The 22,534-nt window shown below is 57.7% G+C and overlaps 1 protein-coding gene across 2 annotated transcripts in view; it reads left to right on the forward strand.

The window, feature by feature from the left end:
- CSMD1 (CUB and Sushi multiple domains 1) overlaps positions 1–22,534 on the forward strand; it is a 605,853-nt gene that overhangs the window by 480,722 nt on the left and 102,597 nt on the right. For both annotated transcript variants that reach the window (XM_045576232.1, XM_045576234.1), the window contains exons 21-26: positions 678–866; positions 4,041–4,210; positions 5,922–6,078; positions 14,292–14,483; positions 15,054–15,180; positions 20,245–20,447. In XM_045576232.1, the coding sequence (XP_045432188.1) occupies positions 678–866; positions 4,041–4,210; positions 5,922–6,078; positions 14,292–14,483; positions 15,054–15,180; positions 20,245–20,447 (1,038 nt within the window). The remainder of the gene's footprint in view (positions 1–677; positions 867–4,040; positions 4,211–5,921; positions 6,079–14,291; positions 14,484–15,053; positions 15,181–20,244; positions 20,448–22,534) is intronic.

Consider the following 22,534-nt stretch of genomic DNA (forward strand, 5'->3'; position numbering starts at 1 on the left):
GAGTGTGCGTGGAGGGATGTGTGATTGTGTGCATGTGTGTGGGGGCTAGCATGGTATGTGTTTGTGGGTGTTTGGTGGATGTGGTTGTGTGTGTGAGTGTGGGTGTGTGTGGAGTGTGGGGTGTGGTTGTGTGTATGCATGTGGGGGTGTGGCTTTGTTCATGCATGTGGGGGTGTGGTTGTGTGCATGTGTGTGGGTGTGGGTTGTGTTTGTGTGCATGTGTATGGGGTGAGAGTGTGTGGTGTGCATGTATGAGGGGAGTCAGTGTGTACATGCATGTGGGGTTTGATTGTGTGTGTGATTAGAGATAAGTGGCTGACAAATAACTCTCATTAGTTGGTGAGAAGTGGGGCTGAACCCCCTGGAAATGAGAGGCATCCACGTGGTCACTCTGCAAATCTCCTCTGCAAAAGCATCAGTCTTACCCACAAATCCTTGCACTGCTGGCCAGCATTTCCCCTGCCTCCTGGGGACACTGAGCTCGCTGGAGGCGCCCTCCAGACCCTGTGCTCGGTCCTGTAGGTCCCCGTCTGAGCGTTCACAGGGTGAGGAAAGGACTCGCCCGCCAGGCACGGCGGTGGAAGGCGCCTGCGGGCCTGGGTTCGCTTTAATCTCAGCCAGTGTCCTCTGAGCGTGTCTGCGTGTTTGCCCGGCCCCACGCCGCTCTCTCCCTGCAGAGTATGACCTGGAGCCCTGCGAGGACCCCGGCGTGCCCGCCTTCAGCCGCAGGATCGGCTTCCGCTTCGGGGTCGGGGACGCGCTGACCTTCTCCTGCTTCCCGGGGTACCGCCTGGAGGGTGCCACCACGCTGACCTGCCTGGGCGGGGGCCGCCGTGTGTGGAGTGCGCCTCTGCCAAGGTGTGTGGGTAGGTGGTCACACGCTTTCATTTCATTCACCCAGGGGCGGGCCCAGCGCAGCCGGGACACGGGGCCCTGCGTGGTGGGAGGAGGGCGAGGATGAGGGTGAGAGCGAGGGTGGGTGTGGGCGTGGACCCGGCCTCCTAGCTGCCTGCCGGGGGCGAGCCTCAGGCTGGCTGTGCCTTCTCAGCTGGAAGGCCAGCTCCTTCAGCCCCACAGTTCATGACTGAGAGACAGACGCTGCGTCAATCGTTTTTATAAAGGGAACGAGGTAAAGTGACGCTGGAAACCACGCTGTGGGAACACGGCCTTGGACACGCTGTGGGAACACGACATTGACACGCTATAGTCACACAAGCTCTGATACGCTATAGTAACACAGACTCGGACAGGCTGTAGGGGCAGGCCTGGGACAGGCTGTAGGAACAGGCCTGGGACAGGCTGTAGGAACAGGCCAGGGACAGGCTGTAGGAACAGGCCTGGGACAGGCTGTAGGAACAGGCCTGGGACAGGCTGTAGGAACAGGCCTGGGACAGGCTGTAGGAACAGGCCTGGGACAGGTTGTAGGAACACAGCCTCGGACAGGCTGTAGGAACAGGCCTGGGACAGGCTGTAGGAACAGGCCTGGGACAGGCTGTAGGAACAGGCCTGGGATAGGCTGTAGGAACATAGCCTCAGACAGGCTGTAAGAACAGGCCTAGGACAGGCTGTAGGGGCAGGCCTGGGACAGGCTGTATGGGCAGGCCTGGGACAGGCTGTAGGGGCAGGCCTGGGGCAGGCTGTAGGAACAGGCCTGGGACAGGCTGTAGGGGCAGGCCTGGGGCAGGCTGTAGGAACAGGCCTGGGACAGGCTGTAGGAACAGGCTTGGGACAGGCTGTAGGGGCAGGCCTGGGACAGGCTGTAGGGGCAGGCCTCGGACAGGCTGTAGGAACAGGCCTGGGACAGGCTGTAGGAACAGGCCTGGGGCAGGCTGTAGGAACAGGCCTCGGACAGGCTGTAGGAACAGGCCTGGGACAGGCTGTAGGAACAGGCCTGGGACAGGCTGTAGGAACAGGCCTGGGACAGGCTGTAAGAACAGGCCTAGGACAGGCTGTAGGGGCAGGCCTGGGGCAGGCTGTAGGAACAGGCCTGGGACAGGCTGTAGGGGCAGGCCTGGGGCAGGCTGTAGGAACAGGCCTGGGACAGGCTGTAGGAACAGGCTTGGGACAGGCTGTAGGGGCAGGCCTGGGACAGGCTGTAGGGGCAGGCCTCGGACAGGCTGTAGGAACAGGCCTGGGACAGGCTGTAGGAACAGGCCTGGGGCAGGCTGTAGGAACAGGCCTGGGATAGGCTGTAGGAACATAGCCTCAGACAGGCTGTAAGAACAGGCCTAGGACAGGCTGTAGGGGCAGGCCTGGGGCAGGCTGTAGGAACAGGCCTCGGACAGGCTGTAGGAACAGGCCTGGGACAGGCTGTAGGGGCAGGCCTGGGACAGGCTGTAGGAACAGGCCTGGGACAGGCTGTAGGAACAGGCCTGGGACAGGCTGTAGGAACAGGCCTGGGACAGGCTGTAGGAACAGGCCTGGGACAGGCTGTAGGAACAGGCCTGGGACAGGCTGTAGGGGCAGGCCTGGGACAGGCTGTAGGAACAGGCCTGGGACAGGCTGTAGGAACAGGCCTGGGACAGGCTGTAGGGGCAGGCCTGGGACAGGCTGTAGGAACAGGCCTGGGACAGGCTGTAGGAACAGGCCTGGGACAGGCTGTAGGGGCAGGCCTGGGACAGGCTGTAGGGGCAGGCCTCGGATAGGCTGTAGGAACAGGCCTGGGGCAGGCTGTATGGGCAGGCCTGGGACAGGCTGTAGGAACAGGCCTGGGACAGGCTGTAGGGGCAGGCCTCAGGCTGTAGGAACAGGCCTCGGACAGGCTGCAGTAGCACAGCCGTGGGCCGTGGTGAGGATGGAAAGCAGGTGTCTCCCTGGCACAGCACGGGGAGGTGGCAGGCAGTGCCGCTTCCTGTTGTTGCTGGTTCTCCCAGGTCTTCCCCAGCCACACTCTCCACACAGCCCTGACGGTCCTCACTGCCTCCCCGGGAAGGCGGACACTTCCATCCCGAAGGCGCCCCAGCTCCAGGAGACCCCCAAAACATACATAAATACATGAGCACATGCCTGTCCAAGCACACACACACACACCTGTCCAAACCCGCACATGCCTGAACAAGTGTGTGCACACCTCAGTGTGCACATGCCTGTCCAAGCACCCACACGCCTGTCCAAGCACGCACACCCCTGCACATGAACATGTGCACGGTTGGCAGCTGTACTATATTTCAGGGCCACTTGGGGCCCCTGGCGTGTGGAGCCGAAGGCATTCTAACCGAGGCGCTCACTGGCGCGGCTGAGGAGCCGGTGCCGAGAGGCCGGGCACCTGCCGGGTCCTCAGGAAGAAAGGCTGCGCTCGCTCTGCTGACCAGAGGCTCAGGGTGGCTTTATGGGCACTTGGGCCTGGAAGGGAGGCGGCCCCTGTGGTCAGGAGGAGGACCGCCTTCCATCCCGGACGCACTGTGGCCGCGCGGGCAGAGGAGGCCAGTGCGGGGTGGGAAGCCTGGTTAAATAAAAGCGTCCGGTGGTGCCATGGACTGAAAACGCAGGCAAGTGGCACCGCCATGACCGCCGTGCTGGGACAGGGAACCGGCGGCCATCTCGTGAGGCTGGAGTGAGGTAAGGAGAGGAGCTGTGTCGCCCGGCGGTGCTGGGACTCGTGGATTGTTCCAGAACGCTCTGTGGGGTGGCATGCTGCTCCCATGGGCTGAGGCATCCTAATAAGAGGAAAAAGAAAACCCTGCCGGCCAGCATGGCTCCGTGGAACCAGGAGGCCAGGGTTTGATTCCCAGTGAAGGGCACAGGCCAGGTTGTGGCTCCATCCCCTGTAGGGGGCACGAGGAGGCAGCCATCAGTGACTCTCTTTCCTCGATGATGTTTCTATCGCCCTCCCCGTCTCTGAAACCAGTAAAAGCATTTTCTAAATAAGAAAGAACACCTTGGACACGGTTCCTCCCCGTGCAGCCGGGAAACGCTCCAGGTCGCAGGTCTGCGGCTACAGCGGATCGACGGCAGACACGCTGGGAGGAGGGAGGCTGCGCGGCTGTCACGGCGTCTGCCGACACAGGCGTTAACGCCCAGCCCTCTCCCTTTCCTCGTAGCTGAGTGCGGGGCGAGGGTCACCGGCAGCGAAGGGACGCTGCTGTCGCCGAACTTCCCGTCCAACTACGACAACCACCACGAGTGCATCTACAGCATCGAGACGGAGGCGGGCCAGGGCATCCGCCTGTGGGCGCGGACCTTCGAGCTGCAGGCCGGGGACTCGCTGCGGGTACGCTCCCCCCGCGCGGCCCCTCCCACCTCAGCAGCGGTGCCTGCGGATACTGCACTGGAATGTTCTGTGGCGCGCGGTCCCCAGCCGGTTTCTCCCCTGGGAAGCGGCAGGGAGTGCCGCGTGAAGGAGGGAACGCGGACTGTGAACAGCAAGTGGGCCTGTGCTCCTGGTCTGGCATTAGCGGTATATCTTGGGCAAATCATTTAACACTTCTAACTTCCAAACATGTCACACATATAACGCCGATGGCTGTGTAGCGGTGTAATGTGGTGTGTGTCCCCAGCCCTGTGCCTGGCACTCACAGGCAGTTACAGCTCATGGGGGCCCCAGCCTGCCCCTGTGGCCACTCTGTGTACACGCGGCCCGGCATGCAGAGCTGCGATGACCGAGACCTGACTGTGGACACATTGCAGCCACCGTCACGGGACCACGGGGCCGGTTCACATGGAGGAGCCACGGGGACTGGACAGACTCAAGGCAGCAGGCCCGTGGCATGAGCTATGGCCCTCAGCAGGGCCCCGTGTGTCCTGTGATGGCGAGTGTTAAGCTCAGGAGCCCCAGGTCTTGCCTCGACCTAGGACCGTGGTCAGCAAACTCCTTAGTCCACAGAGCCAAATATCAACAGGGCAATGATTGACATTTCTTTGGAGAGCCACATTTTTTAAACTTGGACTACTTCTCACGTGCCACTTCTTCAACATAGACTCCCCCAGGCCGTGGTATTTTGTGGAAGAGCCACACTCAAGGGGCCAAAGAGCCGCATGTGGCTCATGGGCCAGGGTTTGCCGACCACGGCTCTAGGACATCCCACCTCCAAGTGGAGATGCCCGTGACCTCTGAGGCTCCTGAGACCTCCCCTCTCCTGGGACCGCCCAGGGAGCGGGGCCTCCTGGGGGCAGGGCCCAGGGAGCTCGCACTGCGACTCGAGCCTCAGGCGTCAGACAGGCCATGAGCAGCACAGACCAAGGCCAGACCTCGTCCCGTCTGTGGCCCTTCGGTCCACAGAGACGTGGCCACTTGTCCAGGTCACACAGCTGAGCCATGGCAGATGGGCACATCTCTCTTCTCCTTCCCTTTGCCAAAGTCTGTGGTTTCATTCTTTTCTTATTTATTATTGATTTCAGACAGAGAGGAAAAGAGAGGGAGAGAAAGATCAGTGACGAGAGGCTAATCAGCTGCCTCCTGCATGCCCCCTACTCAGGATTAAGCCCACAACCCGGGCCTGTGCCCTGACCAGGAATTGAACTGTGACCTCCTGGTTCATAGGTTGACACTCAACCAGAAATGTCGGCTGGGCTGGGGTTTTTGCTTTTATAGGCACATGAGGCTCCTGCTGACACCCCCCACCCCAGTCATCCAGGGCTGTGGGTCCCACCTTTGTTAAGCTGTGAGGCTGAAGGATGTGCAAAACCAGCTGCAAGGGACTGTCAGTGCCCCCTGCAAACCCCCCCCACTTCGTCTGTCATCTCTTGCATGGATAGAAGGGTCCCTGTTGGGGCCTTGACCCCATTGGCCACGACGCACTCAGATCATGAGCTCCAGGCGGAACGGATTCCCCCTCCCAGGTCCACGTGAGACACATTTCTGGGCCGAGCCCAGAGGAGCTGCCCGGGGGCCGGTCCCGGGGCGTCTGTGGGCGGCTCACGCGCAGCACCGGTAACTGCGCAGCGGAAGCCACGAGAAGTGACGGGCTCTCCTGACCCACCAGGTGTTCGACGGGCGGGACGGCGCCTCCCGGCCCCTGGGCACCTTCACGGGGCGCGAGCTGCTGGGCCTGACGCTGAACAGCACCTCCAACCACCTGCGGCTGGAGTTCGACAGCGACGGCGCGGACACGGCCCCCGGCTTCCAGCTGAGCTACAGCAGTGAGTACCAGGCCGGCCCTCCCGTGTCTCCGCGGAGCACGGGGCCCAGCGACGGGCTCTGGGAATCTCTGACCCCGAGGCCACGGCACCGGAAATTAAACCCAGGAGGGGGGCCTGGGCGGATGCCGGTGGCCACAGGGTTAGTGTCTGTATCGGGCAGAGAGCAGTGAAGGCCTGGAGAGGCAGCAGCCGCCCGGCCCAGCGCCCATCCGGCTGCCGCAGGGAAGGTAAGTGACTCCAGCCCGCTTAGGCGGGGTATGGCAGAGGAAGTGTCAGTTAACCTCGGGCAAAAATACGGTTAAAGCGGCCGACGTCCTGCGCGCCGTCTCCGTTCCATGGGAATGGCCGCGAGGAGGCGCCGTGAAGGGAAGCGTGTAGAGTCCAGGGTGTGCAGCTGGGGCAGCTCCCGGCGTGTGAGCCAGTGCACGGCCCTCCTGCGGCAGAGGCTCTGCTGTAGCGAGTGCCGTGGTCCACACGTGTCCCTGTCAAAGCCACGGCTCTGACCCAGACCAAGTGCCCGCCCGGGGTCCCTCTAAGGCCGGTTCACGTGACTGCGCATTGTTGCTTCGCTCGCTCTGTTCCTGGAAGGAGCTGAAGCCACGTCCTCGCTCTGCCCGGAGCCTTTGCGCCTGGAGGTGTGGTGCTTGGGGAGGACGCGGAAAGCTCCTTAGGGCACAGAGTTCACGGCCACGCACCCGGGGTCCTGGCCCTCCTGCTGCCCAGGGAGCTGACCGGCCAGGCCTCCCAGCGCCTGGTCCTCGGGGTGAGGGCCTGGGCATGGCCTCCCCTCTGGGCACAGCGCTGTGTGCTCCTCTGGGATCCGTGGCCAGTGGCCTCCCCACGCAGCTCCCAGGAAACGCGCACCTGAGCGTCTGTTTCCCGCCCCACCGCCTCCCCGACCTCCTCGCTGCTTCCTGTCTCCTCCCACTCTGCAGCTGGAGCTGAGCCGTCCGTGACGGTGCTGTTTCTGTATTCTCATGGTGTGCAAAGGTCACCGGACAAATCCACGCCGACTGTGCGCACAGCCGGGGGCTGTGGAGGGGTGCCGGGCTGCCCCAGAACCGCTGCCCCCACCCTGCCTTCTGTGCTACTAGCAGCCGAGAGGCCCCTGCCCCAGCCAGCAGGGCGGGCCACAGGGCTGTGGCTTCTCTGCTCCGTCCAGCAGACTGGCTCCCAAGACCACGTTCAGCCCCTGTGGGCCCACATGTGTCCCCACTCCCAGCACAGCGCCCCCCTTTGGCGCCCGCCCATTCTCTGGGTGATGAGGAGAGACCTTGGGTCTGTGGATCTATTTGTGGGCACTTGGTAATTTTAAAACCTCAAAGAGGAAGGGAGAGGGAGATAGAATGTCTCTGATGAGAGAATGATGGGTCGGCCGCCTCCCCTCCTACACACCCCCCACTGGGGGTCGAGCCCACCACCCGGGTCTGGGCCCTGACCGGGAATCAATCCCTGACCTCCTGGTTCCTAGGATCACGCTCAACCACACAGGCAGGCGGCACGTGGTAATGTTTCACATGGCAGCGCAAACTCTCTAAAAGGCGGGAGGAAGAAATACTGGTGACAGTTGCTGCTGAGCTCCTAGTTCAATCAATTTTTTTTTAAAATATATTTTATTGATTTTACAAAGAGAGGAATTGAGAGGGAGAGAGAGTTAGAAACGTCGATGAGAGAGAAACATCGACCAGCTGCCTCTTGCACACCCCCCGACTGGGGATGTGCTCGCAACCAAGGTACATGCCCTTGACCGGAATCGAACCTGGGACCTTTCTGTCCGCAGGCCGATGCTCTATCCACTGAGCCAAACCGGTCCCGGCCTAGTCCAGTCAATTTGACGAGAGTAATTCTCTTTTCCGCCCAGGTCCCTGTTTGCCTCCCCTACAAAGCAGACGCTCCAGTGGGTGAGGATTAACAAAGCGAACAGGCAATCCACAGAAAACAAAGGCAGGCGCTCGGGTGCACGCCAGCCAGCGCCCGCCAGTGTCTTGCAGCCGGACGCGCCGCCCGGCGGGAACCGCGGGAACGAGACAGTCTGGGGGTGCTGATGGCTCCACAATCAGACACGATTAAGTTCCCATTAAGTTCTTAGCTTTAAACACAGAGTAATTACGTGTGGGAAACCCCAAGCAGCCACCATGTGCTCGGAAACCTGAGAGAAATCACCGCCCCAAAAGCTGCTGTGCCAGGCACGGCTACAGAGCGTTTTGAGCAAATCATTAGAGCTGAAGTCTGCGTGAGGCACCTCCAACGCTCTCCCAAACCCGGCAACCGCCTCGCGCTCGCTAATTGCGTTCCTTAAGGAACCTTCCTTTGAAATGCTTCAGATCCATAATTAATCCGCCCACAGGAGCGGATTAGAAAATGCCGACAGAGGAAATGAAATATATAGTTTACTAAACATCCTCAAGTTTCTGGAGCGGCTACGGATCCATCCACCCATCTCTTTCCCATTCCAAGGACTCTCCCATACCTCTCGTGGTACATTTGACATCTCTCTCTATTGATGGGGACGGCGGCAGGGTTTTCCCAAGGGCTGAGAGATCCCGGGTGCTGGAATGACCCAGAAGCCTCCGGAACGTTCCGCCTCACCGCTCCGCAGCGCTGGGCCGTGGCGAGTAGCTCCTTTCCCTCGTGTCCACGAGGCAGAGGCCCTGTGCCCAGGTGGTAGGTGGTTTTCTGAGGCTCCGGACGGGGCATGGCCGGCCAGGCCCACCTCCAGGTCCGCTGCGGAGCCGGGCCGGTGATGGGGTGTCTCAGACGCGGCAGGGTCCCCCCGCGATGAGCCGCACGCACACTGAGGGTGTCAGCGAACCTGGTGGCCGCGGCCAGGGAGCCACGCAGCCTCGGGGACGGTGCCATGTAGCCGTGGGGTCCATTAAGCAGCCGCTGGGTTCTGAGCAGCAGGCAGGGCAACAGGCCATGGAGGGTGGCATCTTCCTCTGTACCTGACGCGTCTCCTCTGTACCGGGCTTGTTCCTTCTTCCCAGAGGACTGACCAGAGCTTTGTGATGCTGGTATGAGACCCTGTGCCATGATATGTGAATGCAGGCATCACACGTCACCAGCCCAGCTCTCCGCTCCGGCCAGCCTGTTCTCAGACCGCCGGTTACCTGCTGTTCCCCAGTGACCTGGATGGGAGGCATCAGGCAGGCCGCCTCGCGGTGGGGTGGGGATGAGGTGGGCGTTTGGACCCCCTGCGCCCCTCGCAGGGATGCCTGGTCCCCGATACAAACAGTGAAGGCGGGGCCGGTTGTTTCAGCCCTGATGCCTCTGGCACCGGGTTCCTGGAGCTGCCTGATGCACTGATGCCCTGATGCCCGGGAGCCAGGCCGCCCTCTCCCTCCCCCTCTCCCTCCCCCTCTCCTTCCCCCTTTCCCTCTCCCTCTCCTTTCTCCTCTCCCTCCCCCTCTCCCTCCTGGGACTGGAGAAGCTGCGAACAGAACTCCCACTGACGGTGCACAGCTGTTTTTCTAAGTTTCAACAAATATTTGCACAAAGAGAAGAGGATTCTGGGAATCGGTCTCTATTGAATTTGGGATTATTTAAAATTGGTTGACTTTTCTGGTATCTCACAGTAACGTTCCCGGAACAGTTACCTTCCAATCGCAGGCCGCGGGGCAGTGTGGGCAGCAGCAGGCTTTGTGGACCGGACCCACTTGTTATGTGAATGGGGACAGCCCCCCTCACAGCTCACTGGGCCGCCTGAGCTCTGAGCACCGGTCTGTCTCCGGGATGCGGTCCGGAGGGATCGGCCACGGGGTGAGGCCCACGTGTGCTGTGCGGGAGGCGAGCGTGGGCACAGAAGGGACATGTTCCTGTTCACAGAGGGGCTGGGACAGCCCGGGCCTGGCGAAACCTCGCTCAGTGGGCACGTGGCTGACAGGTCCCCACGACAGGGGGACTGGTGGGCGGGGCCCAATCAGTGTCCCTCCCGTGGCTCCTCTTTCATGGAGCTCGACGATCTGTGTGGTTTGATATTTGACCTAACACATCTCCTCTGTACCGGGCTTGTTCCTTCTTCCCAGGTGACTGTCCAGAGCTTCTTGGTGATAGTATGAGACCCTGTACCCTGATATGTGAATGCAGGTATCACACGTGACATATGGGTCACATGTGACACACATATGTGTTTATGGTGATGGCAACAGCATTTTCCAGACGATGAGAGACCCCGATCTGGAGTAACCAGAGACGCCCAGAGCCACCACCCCACTGCTGCAGGCCTTCCCTGGGGGACCCCACCCCCTGGCCACCAGCCGCATTGTTGAGTTTTTGTTTCAGTTTAGACATGGGGTACAGGGAGGGCGGGCTCCCCAGGCTGAGGAAGAGGCGCTTGGGGCGAAGGGCGTGAGGGAATAGAGGGGAAGTTGGCGGCGATGGGGGAGGCTGTCTCCTGGCCCAGCAGGACGCTGAGGGCCGCCATCTGCGAGCACAGTCCACTGGGCCCTGTAGCCCTTCCTGCCTTCACTCCGGAGGCTGCCCAGCTGGGTCTGCACCATCGCCCACAAGGGGGTTTCCTTGGGAAACAGGGAGACAGGGACTCCCGGGGTCCCCTCTCTCCGCCCTGGCCACGCCTCTCACAACTGTCGGTGCCCATTCTCCACCTCCCTAACGGCATTGTCCCGCTCAGAGGGTCTGCTCCAGAGTCAGGAGAGAACCCTCACGTCTCTACAGAAAGGTGTGTGCGTGGCTGTTGTCATTGATCAGTGTGGCCCACCATCTGCCATCCCCCATCCCCCATTGTCCATCCCCCATCCGCCATCCCCCATCCCCCATCCCCCATCGTCCATCCCCAATCGTCTATCCCCTATCCCCCATCCCCTATCCGCCAACACCATCCGCCATCGTCCATCCCCCATCCGCCATCCCCCATCTGCCATCCGCCATCGGCCATCCTCCACCTCATTGTAACCCAGGTCCCAGGTCAGCAAGGGGGAGGTGGGTGATGTGGCCTGATTGACAGCTGACTGGACCAACTACAATGGCGTTTTCCAACCCTTTTCATCTCTTGGCATTCACAAACTAATCACTGAAATGCTGTGGAACACTGACAAAGGCATCACTCTTTTTGCTGATATGGCCAAAGAAATAGATATAATTTTTATTGATTTACCAAATAATAATAACGACGTACCCTTTTTGCCTCAAAGTGGCTTTTTTAAAAATCAGGATCCTGGCCCGGCCAGGGTGGCTCAGTGGTTTGAGCACAGACCTATGAACCAGGAGGCCAATGGTTTGATTCCCCATCAGGGCACAGGCCTGGGTTGTGTGCTCCATCCCCAGTGTGAAGTGTGTAGGAGGCAGTCGATCCATAATTCTCCCTCATCATTGATGTTTCTTCATCTCCTTCTCCCTTCTGCCCTGAAAGTAATTTAAAAAAAAAAAATCAGGTGCCTACACTTGTATATCAGGGTTTCTGGTGCCAATAATTAACCAATCAGACACAACCTTACGACGCAATGTGACCAATCAGATGCAGCCTGTTGTGTGACCTGCCTCCTTAGCTCTGGGACAGGCGCTCAGCAGGCAGCGGCTGTGCCTTCCGATTCGAGGTCCCCGGGAAGAGCCTGCTCCGTGGCCGGGCTGCTCCGGAGGGAGCCGCTGGCAGGCCACACAGTCCCCGGACCAGGAAGCTGCCCAGGCTCTGTGAGCAGGCGGACAGGATGGCTGCGGCTGGGACGCCCGCGGTGGCCGGAGGAGGCTGGGGGTGGGCATGTTCTCGGATGAACACTGAGCTGGCCTCTCCCGGCTTCCAAAGAGCCAGAGACCAGACAGCAATGCGCAGGCACCGCAAAACTGGTTCCTGCTGAGGCTGGGCTGGAGGCTGGGAGGCGGCGGGGATGGATCTGCATCGGCTGGAGGAGGAGAGTGGTGCTGCTCGGGGCCTGCTGAGCTCCTGCGCAGGGTGAGGGGATGCTGATTTTATTGGGGTCCCCGCCCGTCAGGAGCCATCTGCTGTGCCATTGTTCCCAGCCTCACTGAGGCACCGCTGGCACCGGACAGTGAGGCAGGTGGACAGGAGCTGGCTTGGCCCCGGGGTCCACTGTGAGCCGGCCCCCGGGGAAGGGAGCTGTGGCCCTCCTCAGAAGTCGCCTGCTCAGTGTGTGATCAGGGCCTGAGCAGGGCCGGTGGCTCCGGGGCCCTGAGCGTGAGTGAGGTGTCAGTGCTGACATGTGCTCCCTTCTTGGTTTAAATGACTGGGTTTGGGGAACTCTGTGGGAAGCACGCGGCAGTTCTCAAGTGTGCGGTCTGGAAACTGGTTTTCCAAATGACAAAGGCTTCCCACTCTCTCCAGCCGGTGCGGTCAGTCCTGTTGGCAGGCGTGCGGGCTGTGCTGTGTAAGGGAGGCCGACAGGCACGAGTGGTTCGAACGGGAAATGCCAGGAAACAGGCGGCGCGGGGAAGGCGGGGAAGGCCACTCTGCTTCTCCTCGGAAGCGGCTGTTTCTCAAGCTTCTGGCCGTGAAGCTGCAGAACATCTGCTGTGGCTTCCTTACACAGACCCCTCTCCCAGGACCGAGCAGCACTGCTGTGTCCTTGGGTCTTTCCACATTGACTGTCACATAACAGTAACAACAACAACAACAACAATAATAATAACCATTGGTGGGAAGTCCCCTGGGCATGGCCGTCTCGTCGTGTGGGCACGTGTACCGTTCCCCAGGGACGGGGAGACCCCGTAGGTTTCCTCCTCAGAAGCCAGGCCGGAGGAACGGGAACAGTGTCGCCCTCAGTCTAGGTCTGTTCATCACTGCTGGTCCATTCCGGAGCCCCCTTCACTCCGTGTTCTGACCAAATGCTGTTTTTATTTTTATTTTTTTAAATATATTTTATTGATTTTTTACAGAGAGGAAGAGAGAGAAATGAGTTAGAAACATCGATGAGAGAGAATCATCGATCAGCTGCCTCTTGCACACCTCCTACTGGAGATGTGCCCGCAACCAAGGTACATGCCCTTGACCGGAATCGAACCGGGGACTTTTCAGTCTGCAGACCGATGCTCTACCACTAAGCCAAACCGGTTTTCGGCACCAAATGCTGTTTTTAAAGCCTTCCCTTGTGTTATGTACCAGCAAATTTTACAGTCGGGAAACACGCATTTGCTTTCATGATTTTGAAAGCCAGGTTGTGGACGTGTCCTTTAGAATGGGTAGGCATGCGGCGTATCTTGTGTTTTAATGACACCTGAATAGCATTCTAAGCTGACTCACAGCTGTGAGTCCAAGGCAGTTATTAACAAACTAGAGGCCCGGTGCACGGAATTCATGCATGGGTTAGTGAGGGTGTCCCTCAACCCAGCCTGCACTCCCTTCAATCTTGGATATCCCTCTCATAATCCAGGACTGCTGGCTCCTAACCGCTTGCCTGCCTGCCTGCCTGCCTGCCCTATTGACTCTAACTGCTTCTGTTTGCCAGCCTGATTGCCCCCTAACTGCTCCCTTGACTGCCTGATTGCCCCCTCACTACTCCCCTGCCAGCCTGATTGCCCCCAACTCCCCTCCTCTGCCAGCCTGATCACCTACAACTGCCCACTCCTGCTGGCCTGATTGCCCACAACCGGCCACTCCTGCCACAACCCGCCTCCTCTGCCAGGACCAGCCTATTCCACATGGCACAGAGCCGCAGGACTCCCAGGCCTCACCGCTCGGCCCTGCCTGCACTGGGCCCTGCCTCCACTATGCACATGGCTTGTGACAACACGGCAGGAGAGCGTGACATCGCCTCGGCTCTCACTGTATAGGATGGGAGTTAAATCAGGAGCCAGGGCCACATACCATGTGTCTGTACCTCCTGTTTCTCACCTGGGGACGCATGGCAGAGGCCCTGCCGCCTCCTGCCTGCAGGGAGGGGAGCTCCAGGCTGGGGGTGAGCCACGTGCCCAGGGCGCCATGAGGATGTGACACCCACACACCGGCCGTGGGCTCCAGGCGACGGAGGCTCGGGAGGAGCCTCCCGGCGGCCGCGCAGGTGTGGACCGAGCTTGACCCCGAAGTGGCTGCGGTTCGCTGCCGGCGTCTGGGCTACCCTAAGGCCACCAGCTGGGACGCGGGAGCGTGGTGGGTGACAGGGTGTCACAGGCTGTGACGGGAAGAGCACCCACCGGTCTCCTCGCTGATCCTGCGGGAAACTTGAGGGGGAGGAGGCCCAGCCTCTCTCGGGGGCCGTCTTCCGGCCGCGTTCCGCGTGGCCCCGCTCACTGTCCCCTCCCCACAGGCTTTGACCTGGTGAAGTGCGAGGATCCCGGGGTGCCCAGCTATGGCTACCGCGTCCGGGATGACGGCCACTTCGCAGACACCGCCGTCGTGTTCAGCTGCAACCCTGGCTATGCCATGCACGGCAGCAGCACGCTGACCTGCCTGAGCGGGGACCGCCGAGTGTGGGACCAGCCCCTGCCGTCCTGCGTGGGTGAGTGGGCCGCTCCCGGCGGGGCTGGCCGGAGCCCAGACACTCCCACTGCCTGCCGTCCCCTCCAACGCATTTTATCCTCCTGACGTCTGTGTAGGGTTGTCTTAAATATAGTTTTATTGACTTCAGAAAGGAAGGGAGAGGGACAGAGAGTTAGAAGCATCAGTGATGATAGAGAAGCAATGATAGGCTGCCTCCCGCATGCCCCCCTCTGGGGATTGTGGAACCCTGACCTCCTGCTTCATAGGTCAATGCTCAACCCCGGAGCCATGCCGGCCAGGCTGTGTGTGGGTTTTTAGGTGGGAAAGACGGGTGTTCTAGTTCCATTTCATGTAGACAATCTGCGGAGAATCATTAGAGTCGTGGCATGCGGGTTCGTGGTTTATGCTCTCCGCCGTAGTTTCATGAAAGACAGCGTCTTTCCTTCAGGGCGATGCTTGGGAACAAGGACGGGAAGGAACAATAGACAGGGGGCGGCATGTGATGTGTCATGTGTGAAACACAGACGTGACGGGCTGTTTCTCTGTAGCTAAACGAACCCGTGACCCCTCCCGCGTCTGTGTCTTACAGCGGAGTGCGGCGGGCAGATCCACGCGGCCACCTCGGGGCGCCTGCTGTCCCCCGGCTACCCGGCTCCTTACGACAACAACCTGCACTGCACCTGGGTCATCGAGGCCGACCCTGGGAGGACCATCAGGTGCGTGTTACTCGGCGACTTGGGGATGGAGGTGTGCCGGCTACTCTCGCCTTCCTGAGCCCTGGGGGTGATCGGGAGGTTGCTAAGGTAAAGGAGAGAGCGTGCTGAGGGGCGAATGGTCCGAGGGCTCACATGCTGATGTTGGTGTTCCTTTGACAATGTGTGGTGACCACATATAACAGAGAAAAGCAGAATGTGCATAAGTTAGCATTTGCTATGTAACAAGCTGCCCCCCTGCAAAAAAACAAACAAAAAAACTAGTTGCTTAAAACAATTATTTGCTCAGGATGTGGTGGGTGGTCTGGGCAGTGCTGGTCTGTGCGCGCTCAGCCAGGTGGTCCGAATGGCCTGGCTCAGGTGTGCGGCCTCAGCGGGGCGGTTGGGAAGGCAGGGTCCTCTCAGTCCCAGTTGCTCGTCTGCTATGGGCTGGTCGCGGTGGAAGGCCCTCGGTGGCAGGAGGTGCCAGGCTTCTCAAACTTCCGCTTGCATCGAATTCGCGCACCAGGCCTCTAGTTAATGAACAAGGCACTGAGGTCATCAAAACGGACAGTTTGAACTCACTTTGATGTTGAACTATTGCATTCTGGGAAAGAACAGTTGTTCCACCCATGTCCTGTCCCGGGGTCTTTTCCCTTCTGTTGCACACCTTCCCGTGTCAGAGTTCACCTAATTCATATCCAGATCTTTGTAACCCCAGGCCTAACGTCCTTTTCGGGGGGGCGGGGGAGGGGAGGGAGGGAGGCAGGTCGGTATCCACAAGGAACCTGGTTGATGTCCAGCTGCACCTGCACATGTTCCTGGCGATGCCGCCGCGTTGATGACAGACGTGCAGTTTGGGGGATGTTGATTTGGACAATAACGGGCTGAAAAGCATGTAACATGTTCCTGTAGGCTTCGTATGCTTCTAATACTCAGGAGAATGGGTCTGGGCTTAGCGTTGACCTGTGGGCTAGGGCACGGAGTCCTGGTTGGTTCGTTGTTAACGTATCGACCTCATTGCTTCACTGTTTACTTGAAAACAAGGAAAATGCCGCTTATGTAGCCATCACGCCAGGGATTGAAGGACTGAGCATTTCTTAATAGAAACGAAACTTGTTGGACATTCATACTATGATTTATTTTTGCACTGTACATATTGTTTTACTCTAAAAAGTGTGTACATTCAAACTCATGAAGAATATCTGTGAGTGTATTTGAGCCAAACTGTCCACAATTGCCAGGAAGCAGAGTGTCAATGGGCTGGGATAATGTCCCACAGAATGCCGGTTTTCACCCTGTTTTACACATTACAATCAAAGGAGCAGACGTGAGTGGGTTACATGGAATCCATTGGTGACAGGTTAGGGGGCGGGAGACAGCAAAGCCGGGAAACCCTGGGATTGGGTAAAGGTGAGATGACGGACACGTGCTTCTTTCCTGAGGAGGGTGCAGGACAGTTACAGTCAGTGCTTAGCTCAGTGACAGGGAGGGGTGTGCGGGCTCTGCAGGGGTGCCTGCATTTGAGGGTCGAAAAAGGGAAACCACTTGGGTATTCCAACACACTGTTACCGCAGATGCATAGACAGCAGGCAGCTGATCAGGTAAATAGGGGCCTCTGTCAGGGCAGGTCCGGCCTAGCCTGGGCCCTGACTGCTTGCCATGACGACTCTTAGTAAACAGTTTCAGTTCAGGCCCCCTGCGGTCCCTGGAGGCCCCTTAGTGTACATGGCTGCCACACGGGCCTTCCTGGCTGCACCCTGAGCATGGCTCTCCGTCCGCACAGCTCCCGAGAACACGGCGCCTCCCCTGTCCACACAGGCCCTCCCGTCCGCAAATGCAAAGCCGCAGGCCTCAGCAGTGGTGACGGTGAGGGTGGCGTTTCTGTTGTCACCGCCGCCGGCTCTGATTTCACCGCCGCCCAGAGCACTTGCTGCTTCTGTGTGGCCGTAACTTTTATTCGTGGCCACGGAAGACCCAAACAGGCACTGCCATAGGGCGCTTGGCCGGAGGACGCTGGTGATTCTGACGTGTGGGCTGCAAAGCTGTCACCTGAGCAGAACATAATGAAACGTCTCACGCCGCACATGGGGCCGCATGGAGCGTATGCAAGGATTTTCCTGTCATTCATAAACGGCACAGCCGTGTCTCCGTGGCCGGCTGTGCAGGCTGCCCCTGGGTTTGTGTGGCTGCTCTGCCATGTAGGTGCCGGGAAGACTGGCGGTGCACGCACTGCTGTCCGAGTGCAGCCTTTCCCCGCAGTCACGAGAAGCCCAGGGCCCGAGCCTGGGAGGGGCGTGCAGGGGTGAGATTCATGGGAGGAAAAATGAGGGGCCGTCCCAGGTGCCCAGTGTCTTGGCCACAACCAGGTGGCCCATCTCCGCCCCAGGTGGAGGCCCAGCCCTGCCTCCACCCGCCCAGAGGAAGGGCCGGGTCCAGAAGCCCCTGCTGTTGGCATGGCACCCCCGACAGGAATGACGGGGGACCACTGACGGGGACATGGTGGTCACCGCTGTCCTGGGGACTCTGACGTCTCTGAGAGCCCAGGCACCTCTGCTTCCTTAGCTCCTCATCCCAGCCCTGCTCCCACTCCCCCTCCTCCCGCTCCCCCTCCTCCCGCTTCCCCTCCTCCCGATGACCCCATCCTGATCCCAGAAGGTTCTCATTTTCAAAAGCAGTTTGACTCCTATCTCCAGTGTTTCCCCAAGATCTGGGCGGTGCCTCCCGGGCCTGTCGGGTGGACCACCGTGGATTTCTTCCCAGGAGGCCGAGGCCGTGGGAAAAGCTGAGTGTGAAGCCACGCTGGTGGGCCTGGCTCTCCCTCCCTCTTACCTGCTGTTTGCAGTTCCTTTCCCCCTCACATCCCTGGCACTTTAATCTTCTCCCAACTGCCCTTTCCAAATCCCGCTGCTACCCGCTGGTCCCAGGGTCCCTGCCCCTGGGGTGGCGCTCTGCCCTGGCACCTTATCTCCGATGCTCATCCGGGCCCGTGTTTCAGAGGGCGCGCTCACTGTCTCCATCTGTCCGTCCATCTATCCGTCCATCCAGCGCAGTACCTTTCTCTATCGATTACGTACTTGCTTTATTAGAAGTCCTGAAATTGCATAGTGTAATCCCCGCCTTCGTTTTTGGCATTAGATCGCCATGGCTGTTCATGGCTGTGCATTCCCACATGCATTTCACAAACACGTGCCACTTTCTACCACAGAAGTGGCTAGGTTTCCTGTTGGAGTCACAGTCGGTCCATATTTGGATTGAAGGAAAGCTGACGTTGCGGACGGTGCTGAATTCCAGTCCCCCGCACAGTGCGCTGTCCCGGTCATGGAGATCCGAGACAGTGTGCCTCAGTCTGCACGTGTGTTCTGTGCGTGGGCCTTGAACGTCTCAGCGTGACTCCCGCTCTCGCCTGCTTTCTGATAACGCTTCTCATCTCGGGTGAGACTCCCTGAACGTGACCTTCCCCGGGCAGAGGGCCTCACTCAGTACCCAGTGGGAAAAGCAACTTGAAGACAATACTAGCCCACAGCAAAGCAACATCGATGATGTCATTATTGGTGGACACACAAAGGGCCCTGTGCATCATCTGGGGATAAGTACATGCACACATGGATGGAAATTGTGAAAACATAAACAGGACGGTCCATCTGAACTTCAGAGCATGGGTGACCGGAAGGACACAGGACCACATTGCGGGGGGAATGTGAGAGTGTCTGTAAGGTTTTATTCTTTAAAAAGGTCTGGATCCAATGGTGTTGACGGTTACCACCGCGGCAGGGGAGGGGTACACATATGCCTGCTGTAGTCTGAATCTTTCTGTGGAATAAAAATACATTTCATGCCGGCATTTAAGAACCAGCTGTTCATACTCTGTGCAGGTGAGGCATTTTTGAGCATGTAACACACAAAATAGATCGTTTAGAAGTGTGTGCAGTCTTTCCGATGTCATCTTTTCCGATTTCGTATCTCCCTCACAACCCTGTGATTGCGCGGTCAGTCAGGAGCTGTAAGTCAGCGCACTGGGAAGGCAACGGGCTGGCGTTGGGCTCCGCTCCCATCTGTCTGAATTGCGCAAATAGGACCGGATTTCACTGCCTCCTCTGACGGCGAGCTCCTCGCGGAGACGCTGGAGTCCTTCTGGAAAATGTCTGCAAATCCAATCAGATGCTGTAACTTCATAAAGGAAGGAGCTGCTATTACGCTCCGCCGCCTGTGCGCCCGGAGAGCTTTAAATATCATAATGGAAGGAGGGAGGGGACCCACCTGCCTTTGCGTTGCTATTGCAAATAACGCCTTTCCTGAAAATGCAATTTATGGGAACAAATACAACATCAGACCCCATCATAGGGCTTCAGGCAGACAATCTCCTGGTGTCATCCTTTCCTGCTGGCGTGGATGCTGCCCCCTCCTGGGCACGACAGGAACAGCACCGGCTCCACATGGAAAACCTGTGGGATCCTTTCTTTTCACACAAAGCTCTGTCCCATGTGTCTTGATGCCAGGAAGCTTTGTGTGATCGCCAGGAGCGGACAGCCCCGCTCGCATGGCTCCGTGGTTGAGCTTCGACGTATGGACCAGGAAGCGATTCCCGGTCAGGGCACTTGTCTGGGCTGTGGCTCGATCCTCAGTGTGGGGTGTGCGAGAGGCAACTGCTCCGTGATTCTCTCTCATCACTGATGTTTCTCTCTCTCTTCCCTCTCCCTTCCTCTCTGAGAGCAATAAACATATATATATATATATATATATATATATATATATATATATATATATTTTTTTTTTTTTTTTTTTTTTTTTTTTTTTTAAAGAGCTGACAGCCTCAGAAGGGATGGTTTCATCCTTAAAAAGTAGTCCAGGACGTGGCTCAGGGCTCTGCGGTCCTGCCACGGGCTCCCGCTCTGCCTGGGTGTCCCTGCAGCCCTGTCCCGGTGCAGTTAGCGGTGATCAGGCCGGCAGCAGAGTGGTCAGGGGGAGCCAGGAGCCGGCAGGCGTCGGGGTGGGATGGAGCTGGCGCCATGGCCGTGTGCGTTGCCGGGCTCCCCGTGCGCCCTGGCCGGAGGCGTTGCCGAGTGACGTGGCTGTGTGTCTCCGCAGCCTCCACTTCATCCTGTTCGACACGGAGAAAAGCCACGACGTCCTGCGCGTGTGGGACGGGCCGGCGGAGCGCGCCATCCTGCTGACGGAGTGGAGCGGCTCGGCGCTGCCCGGCGACATCCACAGCACCTTCAACGCCCTCACCCTGCAGTTCGACAGCGACTTCTTCATCAGCAAGTCCGGCTTCTCCCTGCAGTTCTCAAGTGAGTGCTGCGCCCCCCCCCCAGACCCCCTGGGTACCAGTGCCTGGTCCTGGCTCCCCACGGGGAGGGCCTGTGCCTGAGCACAATGTGGGGACTGAAAGAGCGTGTCAGAGAGAAGGCTTGTCTTAGGAAACCCTGCTTCATTAGAGTGGCTATGCCTGTATCTACATCTATAATACCCATATCTACATAGCTATGTCCATATATATCTATCATATCTATATCTACATCTATAATACCCTTATCTACATAGCTATATCCATAAATATCTATCATAACTATATCTACATCTATAATACCCTTATCTACATAGCTATATCCATAAATATCTATCATAACTATATCTACATCTATAATACCTATATCTACATAGCTATATCCATATCTATCTATAATACCTGTATCTATATCTATAATACCTATATTACATAGCTATATCCACATATATCTATCATATCTATATCTACATCTATAATACCTATATCTACATAGCTATATCCATAACTATCTATAATACTTATATCTACATCTATAATACCTATATTTATATAGCTTTATCCATATTTATCTATAATACCTATATCCACATCTATAATACCTATATCTACATAGCTATATCCATATATATCTATCATATATATATCTACATCTATAATACCTATTTCTATCAATATATAGCTATATCTATATATGTCTATCACATCTATACCTACATCTATAATATCTATATCTATATATCTATCATATCTATATCTACATCTACAATACCTACATCTATATATCTATATACCTATATGTCTATCATATCTATATCTATATCATATCTATATCTACATCTATCAATATCTATCTACATTTATATTTATAATAATTATGTCTATATCTACATCTATAATATTTATATCTATATGTATAGATATCTACATCTATAATATCTCTATATGTTTATATCATTGATCTATGTCTATATCTACCTATCTATACTAATAAAAGGGTAATATTCTAATTAGACCAGCTAGACCAGACATCTTCTGGTAGTCCAGTCCTCCTTCCGGACAAAGCCATGGTAGCAGGACTGAGGCAGAGGGGGATAGGGGCAATCAGGCGGACAGGGGAGGGCAGTTAGGGGCTGTCAGGCCAGCAGGCAGAGGCAATTAGGGGCGATCAGGCAGGCAAACAGGTGAGTGGTGAGGAGCCAGCGATCCCAGATTACAAGAGGGATTTTGACTGCCGACTTAGGCCCAATTCCAGGGGTAGGGCCTAGACCAGCAGTCAGACATCCCCGTAGGGGTTCTGGATTGGAGAAGGTGCAGGCTGGGCTGAGGCACCCCCTCCCCCATGCATTAATTTCATGCACCTGGCCTCCGGTATATACATAACTTTATAAAGTGATGAGGGAGGATCACTGTGTGTGTGATGGAGAATGGCTTCTCAACAAATGAACAATTGAGCTTCACTGTAGACAAAACAATTCCTGACTCTACCTCACACCATACACAAAAGTCAATTCTAGATGGAGTGGAGACGCAGCTTCATCAAGCTTTATATGTACACCAGACGCCCGATGCACGGAATTTGTGCAAGAGCAGGCCTTCCCTCCCCCCCCCCCCCCCCCCCCCGCTGCCGGCATCGGCTTCCCCTCCGGAAGGTGGTGCTGAAGGACGTCTGGTCTCATTAGTGTGTTATGCTTTTACTTTATAGACGTACCTTTAAAGGCTTCCACTGCCTGCTCACTTATGCCATCCAGGTGTGGGTCTCTCCCTGGACACCAGGTTGGCCCTGCTGCTCCCACACCAGGCTCCCAGTGGTTGTGGTGTGAATGAGTGCCCAGAGCTGCCGGCTGCCAGCTGACCTGCTTTCTCTCCCCCCACCTCCTCGCACAGAGAGCCTGATCTGCGCCTCCCTGGGCTGAGGGCCAGGTGCTAGTGTGAGCGCCACCTCCCAGCATCCTCCGGGCCCCCACCCTGGCCCGCATGCTCCGTCCGCTCCTGGAGACAGGACCACCTTCGGGGTCCAGGCCGCTGGGAATGGACTGTCTCTGGGGGAAGCAGGGCGAGAGGTTTGGTGCAGTTCCCCTCCGAGTGCAT

The sequence above is a fragment of the Pipistrellus kuhlii genome, unplaced genomic scaffold (assembly GCF_014108245.1).
Source record: "Pipistrellus kuhlii isolate mPipKuh1 unplaced genomic scaffold, mPipKuh1.p scaffold_m20_p_78, whole genome shotgun sequence".
Taxonomy (NCBI): Eukaryota; Metazoa; Chordata; class Mammalia; order Chiroptera; family Vespertilionidae; genus Pipistrellus; species Pipistrellus kuhlii.